This window comes from Eupeodes corollae, chromosome 3, assembly GCF_945859685.1.
Source record: "Eupeodes corollae chromosome 3, idEupCoro1.1, whole genome shotgun sequence".
Lineage (NCBI taxonomy): Eukaryota > Metazoa > Arthropoda > Insecta > Diptera > Syrphidae > Eupeodes > Eupeodes corollae.
In genome coordinates this window covers 78,267,025-78,275,657 of record NC_079149.1, presented here as the reverse complement: position 1 = coordinate 78,275,657, position 8,633 = coordinate 78,267,025, and the positions used below count along the sequence as shown (strand labels likewise).

General features: G+C 34.5%; 2 protein-coding genes across 2 annotated transcripts; one reads left to right on the top strand and one right to left on the bottom strand.

Annotated features, from left to right (window-relative positions):
• Positions 1–884: 884 nt before the first annotated feature.
• On the top strand, positions 885–4,139 carry LOC129952681 (guanylate kinase-associated protein mars). Its single transcript, XM_056065436.1, has 2 exons — positions 885–979; positions 1,043–4,139. Exon 2 carries the CDS (start codon positions 1,046–1,048, stop codon positions 3,983–3,985), a length of 2,940 nt encoding a protein of 979 aa, XP_055921411.1. The 5' UTR covers positions 885–979; positions 1,043–1,045; the 3' UTR covers positions 3,986–4,139.
• A 1,472-nt stretch (positions 4,140–5,611) lies between these two features.
• Positions 5,612–8,405, bottom strand: LOC129951638 (pinin-like). Its single transcript, XM_056063885.1, has 2 exons — positions 8,343–8,405; positions 5,612–7,943 (listed from the first exon to the last, which is right to left on the bottom strand). The coding sequence occupies exon 2, from the start codon at positions 7,934–7,936 to the stop codon at positions 6,869–6,871; it is 1,068 nt and encodes a 355-aa protein (XP_055919860.1). The 5' UTR covers positions 7,937–7,943; positions 8,343–8,405; the 3' UTR covers positions 5,612–6,868.
• Positions 8,406–8,633: the final 228 nt, after the last annotated feature.

Sequence of the window (8,633 nt, the reverse complement as noted above, 5' to 3'; positions counted from 1 at the left end):
TAGTTATGTTTGCCCTATAGTAGGTTTGGCAGAACAAATTTAAATTAATTTTCAAATGCCATCTATAGTTACTTTGTTTCAAAAAGTTCTTTTTGTCATACAGTTTGACAAAATAAATAAAATTCAGGATTTATGTTCAAATGGGCTAGTAACGTTTAAAAATAGATGACACCAAAGCAAATTTTGGCTACTAGCATTCCTCAACTAGTAGTTCAATGCCTGTGGTACTATCATCAAATAAGATCTACATAAGTGGCGGTACATAATGTGTCAGGCGACATTTTCTAGCACAGAATTTTTTGACGTATGCAAGAAACAAATCGAAAGATCAACAGCACCAGCGACAGCGGTGGCGATTGTCTTAGAACCAATCTATGTCAAACATTCACCACAAACTGGAACAGCAACCGTAACGTGAACAGCGCTAATTAACCTGAATGTGAAACCAAAAGTTGCTGTTGCTGTTTGCTGACAGCTTTTTCCCTACGATATGCAGTGGCACCACACTACTCACTGTTGATTATAAGTTGAAGCTGCTGTTTTGAATTTGTTTCAAAACTATTTGCTGACCATCTCAGCGTGTTGTTTGTTGTTGACGATGCTGTTGCCGTTTAAATCTGTTTCTCGCTTTAAAATAAAAATTCCAACTTCACATTGCCGCTACGGGGATAGTATAAGATAGTACTATAGGAGTATATATAAATATTATTCAGTCCACTGAACGCATTGATAATTCACATAAGAGTCAGCCCTGTACTTTTGTACATCCCTGAAACATTGACAAGTCAAATGAAACAGAATGTGACAACAATAAGTAGCGCGAAAAACAAGGCCAGATATAAGTGAGTTATTTGAATTGACATTTTTGATTTTCATTTTCAAATCTTAGTCAACAGTCAAAACATATTCCGTTTGGAAAACCAAAATCCATATTAAAAAGATATAATTCAGTATTTGTTTGTGTATTAAAACAATCTTGGTTAGTATCCGTCATTATACATATTATTTTTTAATTGTTTAAATAACGTCCTATTCTTTTAAGCTCATGGATAACTTTCGTTCATTATATAAAGCCAACCCTACTAGTGCTAAAAAATGCAAAAGAAAAGAAGCCCACGAAATCCGTGCCAACAAACGGAGTATGCTATACACTTCAACAAGAAATATTTCACCAAGTCCTTCACCATCGAGGGGTTCCTACAGCGGCAGTCCAAAAAAAGACGAAAAGGAGAATATTCAACCAATAACGTCGGTGCTTTCAGAAAAACCGGAGCCTGGAACATCTCAATGTATAAATAACGAAAAACTGAACCGACGAAAAGCGCACTTATTAAAGTTTCTAGCATGGAAAGCCGAAAAAGCCAAAAAGGCCGAAATTAAAGAAAAATCGAAGCGTGCTCCCTTTATTGTTAGTACGCGCAACTGTGCGGTGACAGCTGCAGCAACTCACAATATCAAAAAAGCATCTTTTGCTCCAGAAAACCACATCTTTCGGCCGCCAGCCACACTTCAGAAGCCTGAATTAAAAGTAATTGATTCAAAGAGCGTGCGGTTGATAAATGGAACTCGAGAAGAAACCTACCACTTTCTCGCAACACCGAACAAAAAGGCTGAAAAGTTGGAGTCTGAAGGTCCAACAGTTTTTAAGTCTTATAATAAGCAAATAACACATAAAACTCCTGTAGGGAATACGAGAGTTACCAATACGAAACTTAATTTTAAACCAATTATGCAAAAAGAAATCCATGTTGATGAACTTCATCCAAAAGGGAAATCTAGTTCAGTTTTATTGAAACCTAAGCCATTACTACCGGCTATCAAGCGGTCAAATTTTAAACCTCCGAAGAGCTCGAACTCCTCAATATCGAACGCTTTAATGGCAGTCAGTAAGCAAAATATTTTCAAAAGTGAAGCGCCACTATCCAAACTAATTGGCAAATCATATTTAGAGGGCATGATTGAAGACGGCAAACTCTCGAAACAAGTGCATAAAACTCCAAGGAACGCTAATCAGGGACGTCCTTTGCACAACGTCAATACCTTGGCAAAAATTAAATCGTCATCTAAAGAACCAAGAAGCGATATAATAAAGTCTGTGCTCCCAGTTGTTAAATCAACGACACATGCATCAATTAACAAGTCTAACCAAAAACCAGTTATCACATCAAACAAACTAAAGACTATTTCTGATAATGCTCTTGTCCAAACTACGAAAGTTGGAAAGACACCTTTAAAACCGAAAGGTTTATTAGATACTCAACCAAATCCCAACCATGGTTCTACAAGAACAAGGTCCAATGCCGGTCCTATAAAACCTAAATCCGTTCTGCCGCCAATAAAGCGTACAACTTTCAAAGCTCCGAAAAAAACAAATTCATCAATTTCAAATGCTCTTGTGACAGTTACTAAAAACAGTTATTTGAAAGAAAGGCCAGCGAAAGTAAAATTGAACGGTAAAGCGGTTCCAAAGACCCTGGGCGAAGCCTCTAAACCCTCGGACCTTATTCCAGAGACTCCCACCGATGCCAACCAGGGCTTCGAATTCCTCAACGTTGTCACATCAACAAAGATAAAATCATCGTTAAAAAAATCAAGTGACGACTCGCTCTTTGTTGAAATGGATCAACTAGTGAGCCCTGTAGATGATTCGACGAAACAGCCAGCTGATGGAGAAAAATTCAATTTTCTTCGTTATTCCGTGGTTAAGTCGGATGAAAAGAAACCTGAAGATGAGCCCGAAACAAAGATGACAAATGAAGTCAATACGACGCCTGACAAAGCTGCTATACCACAAACTCCTACGACATATCTCAGCCCTTATGTCTCTGTGTCAAGAGGCAAGGTAGGAATCAAAATCGAACGAGAGAAACGAAACAGTGTGTATATGTCGGTTGACAAATCCATCAATGAGGACGCGGACACAACAGCAAAAGCGCGTCATACTATGGCTACAGTTCATTACTACCGAAAGCAGTTAAAAGATGAAATTTCCCGTTTGGATGGTCAATGTGATGAGTGGCAGAAGTACAAAGAGGCAAATGCTCATGATTTGGAAGACACTGGGTCAGATATGATAAATGTGACCATTGGCCAAACAAAACTTCTCACTACAAAGAAACTAAAACAATTTGGAGATCTGATTGACCGCTGCGAGAATGGTGCGATGGGGATTAAATCGCTGAGCAAAGGAGATGGAGCCAAGCCTATTTTAACAGAAGATCTTGAAGGATTCTGGTCGATGGTAGGCCTTCAAATTGAGAATGTAGACAAACGCTTTGCAAACCTTCAACGCTGGAAAGAAAATAACTGGAAAGATCCCGATGAAGTTCCCATAAAAGCCGCAAATAAAAATAATAAAATAAAGAAAGTTAAAAAAACCAAGAACGGAACCAGTGCCGGACCAAACAGAGACCTGCAAAAGATACTTAAGAACGCTCAAGCCGCTTTCTTGCGCAAAAAAACAGCAAACAATGAAATCGACGAAGATGTGATTCTAACGCCATCAAAGAGTCGTCAAGTGTTGATAAGAGATCGTCGTTCCAGGTCAGCTGCTGCCACAGTTATAACAATTCATACCCCGAAAACACGTCGTAAATCATTTGTTTTTGATCAAACGACACCGACTGCAGATTCAAAAGTACTGCCACACATAAATGGTTTTAGAAAGAGCATGAACCTATTTAAAAGCGCTATTCTCAATAAAATAGATAAAACATCACCTGTACTAAATAATTGTGCTACTCCATTGCCTATTTCTCGAAAATCTATCTTAAAAACTCCAGGGTCCATTCGTCAGCGAAAGAGTGTCATATTTAATAGTCCCACATTACAATTTACAGTAGAAGACAAGATAGAAAATGAAAATCCTTCCCAGAGAATGTCGTCGGGTGTTCATCTGAGAGAAGAAGAGGAAGAACGTACTTATTCGTTGAGAAATAGAAACATCAAATTAAGGGATCCTGCAGAAATTATCATTCCCCATTAAAACAATATTGTGCTTGTTCATTATCTGATATGAAAACATTTATGTTTAAGCGTTTTGTTATTTTTAAGTTGGTTTGTATTTTTATTGTATGATTTTTCAGTTAGAAATTCATAATTTTGTATCCATTCACTGTCATTATTTTTATTAATAAATAAATTCATCGAAATTATACACATCTTTTGCATTACATTTTCTAAGGAACACTAAATTACTTTTCCATTTGTGTTTTACCTTTTGAATTTGAATCTTGAGTCTTTTAAAAGGCATGTTTTCCGATTTTTCACGAAATAATATCAACCAACTTAGTTCGAAATAATGAAAGCATTTATGTACACTTCAATATTGAAAAACATTAAAGCAGGTCGAAAATAAAAATTCGAAATGTATGAATTCAGGACTATGGACAGAGATATAACAATAGGCCTTGATTTCAATCATAACTATTCAATGACTTTTGTTAGCAAATTATGTTTCCGTAAGTCATAGATTTCTTGTAATGTGTTGGTTAAGACACAATTTACTAATCAAACATTGGATGGCGACATTTCACTTAAAAAAAAACCGTTTGAGCGGAAAGAATTTTATACAAAAAAAAATGTTTGTAGAGCGTTTTTTGAGAACTGGGCGTGATGATACAATAGAATGCAGCGGAGCTCTAGAAGACAAGACAATTTCTTACTGCCAGTTTTACTGCAATTATTTATGGTAAGAGTTTGATAACATTAAACAAATTAATTATAAAGTCTTAAAGATAGTAAAAAAAAATTAACCGTAAGACTCGCGCTTGTTATAATACTCGGCACTTACATACATAATATGGATATGACTGTTCTTTTCGTATTTAAGGGAGTCATCCCATGTGATGGTTTCAAAAAATAGCTTTTTTTATAAATTGCTACTTTAATATGTCTAGAATACGATAGTAAAGGGATTTTTCAAAATTCGAATTCGATTTAAAGATACAGCAGATCCATTGGAAAAATATGGGGTAAAGTTTCTTACATATCGCACTAGTATTACAATACTGTAGTAACTCAAAATTCCTCTTTTTTCAGAATCAACGAAAAACTGATTATAAACTTCCTGTTAAAGATATAAACAAAATTCATATTTTATAATTTAAAGGGGTTAAATGGATGTTGTTTTCTTTTTACCATACATTTTTAAAATAACAGGTTATTGAAATATTTAAAAAATTTAAGTTAAGACTATATTGCACTGAGTGCAGTTATCAAAAAAATGTTTTATTTATAGTTATGTCGTTATAGCTGAAAAACTTGGAGTTACCACAATTTTAAGGTACGGTGGTGTGTTACTTTTTGGGTTAAGTTTGTTAGTTACCACCATTAACATTTTAAAATTTTTACCAAATAAGTTAAGACATTTATAGATAAAACCAGATGATAACAAAACACAAAGTATTTAAGAAAAATAATAGTTCATATTTTATTTTTATACTTGTATATTGTACTTGTTTGTTTTGAACTTGTAAGAAAAACGAAAATAACAAAATAAAACTTCATAAAAAAAACAACAAAAATTAATAATACAAAATAAATTATAAAGAAAAATTAAAAAATTAATTATTTCATTCTTGTTATGTTTTACATTTATAGGAATTTTTGATTTGTTTTTTAAAAACGTTAATTAATTATTTTTTGAAAATAAGATTCGTAAAACGATCGGGGAATAATTTTTTTTACGATAAGTTCGTTTATGTCCTTTTTTTTATGTTCGGTTAGTGGAATATTTTCGGTGTACGCTGGTTTCAATTTCATATCCAACAGTACATTTCGATTAATTGTTTGTCGCTTATTACGTACGAAAACTTTTTCGTAATTTTCTTCTTCATAAGAATTCTTGTAGAAAAAAGAAAACGGGAATTCTTTTTCAACACGAAGTACCTTTATGTCGTGCCATTTAACTTGCTTTTTTTTTCGTTCATATTAAAATTGTTGCCCCACTCTTCTTGGAGAATCTTCAGGTCGTAAAATTTGTCATGATCCATTTCGTTCACTTTGTAGGGCTCTCCTGTCTTTTTGGCAGCACGTATCAAAGTTATGTATTGTTGAGGAACATAGATTGGGCCAGATTTAAGAAAGCGCTTCACTTGCTTTTCTATCACGCTATGCACATTATCACCCTCGTTTTGAGAGTGACCTCTAATCAGAAATTTATGTGTTATACTCTTCACGTTCATTTTTTGTGTTGCGTAAGCGTAAGCTGAAAGGAGATATTTATTTTTTTGCTGCCCGCAGCAATTATCAGAGTAAAATATAAAGTCCAGTTCTTCATCAGTATAAGCTTGAGTAATTCTTTCTATATAATTCAGTATGCAACTTCCAATTTCAATGGCACCTCGTTTTCCCTCCGTTTCGTCCCAAACAAAAACATTCTACGTTTTTAGCATGTAAATCGCTTACAGTGAAGTTAAAACAATTAATTTTACTTTTGTAATAGAAAACTGAAACTTGCCCCTTTGGAATGGGCATCACTGCTTGCAAATCATAAACTGCAACAATTGTGTTATCGGTCCCAGATTTGTCCTTTTCTTTTTCTCTTCTGGACAGTTCTTTTTCTTTCAAGTGGCTTTCATAACTTGCAACAATTTCTTGTTTTTCTTCTTCTTCAGCATTTTTAAAACTTTTGCAAAGATCACACTGATCTTTTTTTGGTGTGTAAAACGAAATATTGAAATCTTTGTTAAAGATGCGGTTAAACGATGACGCAGAAGCATATTCCAGGTTCTCTTTTTCACAATTGTCTTTATAGTCGCGGTATAAGTCAGCTAAGGATTTATCACACTGAATAAACTCTCGCGACGTCTGTGCTCTGAGATAGTGTGATTCGATTCGTGGTATACTATCGATAAAACTCTTGACACTATCGTAGACTGCTGGTTTCATAGCGGGTTGCTTTCCATGTTTCCCTCTCATATCTTCTTGCACAAAACCAGTCTCTGTTTTTTTTTGTTAGTGCAGTAGCAATGTTTCTGTCGTTAATAGCTAGAGTATTTTTAAAAAATGTTTTGCAGACTCTAACATTTATATGGTTTAGCTGGAAATGAAATGCGGTATTAAGTTGTCGTAAATTTTGAGTGGATGAGTATCTGTATTTTGGTTTAATTTCTTTTGTATGCCGAATAATTAATTCTCTTTGTTTCTGCAAATCTCCCAAGCTCCAATAGTTTTTAAAAATACTCTGTCTTGATGTCTCATCTATCTTTGATTTGCAATTCAACCTGCATTTTTCGCCACACGCCGGACCCATCTCTTTTGCTTGTTTTTTAGTATTCGACTGGTACGCTTTGCCAGAATTGCGAAGAGTTTTTGCAATTTTACATTTCCAATTATTTGGTTGTCTTACCCTCTTTCTGCCTCTTTGTTCCACTTCCACTTCTGGAACAATATTCATCTCTGAAACACTTTGAACAGCTGGTCCGTCTGTTGATGTAGTGGGATTCACAGAATTGTTTGTTTCATTATCCAAGCTATTTGATGAGGAGCTGGAACTTTTTGAAGAAGAGCTGCTTGAAGTTGAGCCACTTGACGAAGAACGAGTTGGAGGTTTTGTTAATAGACGTTGCGCTAAACTTTGAGCATTTCTTATTGGATTGGGTATAAAATTAGGGTCAGCATCGGAATCATCAAAGTCACTGTGATCAGTGCGAATAGGGGAAATATAATATTTCTTTTGCCCAACACTGCAAGATGTACTTGGTGCACTGATTATTTCTTGAAGAACTGAAGATGCACTTGTTGCATTATTTAATTCTTGAAGAACTGGAGATATACTTGGTTCATTGTTTAATTCTTGAAGAACTGGAGATATACTTGGTGCACTGTTTAATTCTTCAAGAACTGGAGAACGTGAAGCTTTGGAGATTGGCTTGGAGTTTTCCTTCTCCATACTTTTCATAGCCATTTCTACAAGCAAACGGGCACGATGCATTCTTAATCTACAAAAAAGGTAGAGCAAAACACCATAAACACTATTATGTCAACAAGAACGTAGTAACTCAAAATTTTGTTTGAAACGGGGAATGGGACGACTTTACAATTTTTACATTAATATTATCCGATGCGTGATTTCTAACTTAATGATTACCAATTAAGTATTTGTTTAAATGTTTACAAAGTGTCAAAAAAAATTGCAAAGTAAAAGTTCGTCAACAAAACTGAACTAAGTCTAAAATTGCTTAATAAACCGACAAGAACGTCGTAAGTTAAAATAATATTTAAAATCGCGTTTTTGTGAATCAACTATGGGGTTATAACTTGAATTATCCCAATTTTCCGTTTACATTTAAATCAGTTAAAACGTTTTAACTTAAAATAATTATCTAACTTTAACATACCTGATTCAGCAAAAACGTTCCAACTCAAATTAATTCACTTTAAAAACAAAGAAGCGATCCTTTCCTCTCCGAATTTCGATTGCAACTGAAGATGATGCAATAATGAAATAAGGGTAACTACTGACAGCCAATCAGAAACAACGATTCTTATTGCCATCTCTACGTGGTTTCTTGCACTATAAAAACGAAGATTTTATTGACTTGTGGAGAATTTAATTTTACGTTTGACTACATTATTATCTCAAAAAACGATTTTTTTGAGTTACTACAGTATTGTAATACTAGTGCGAT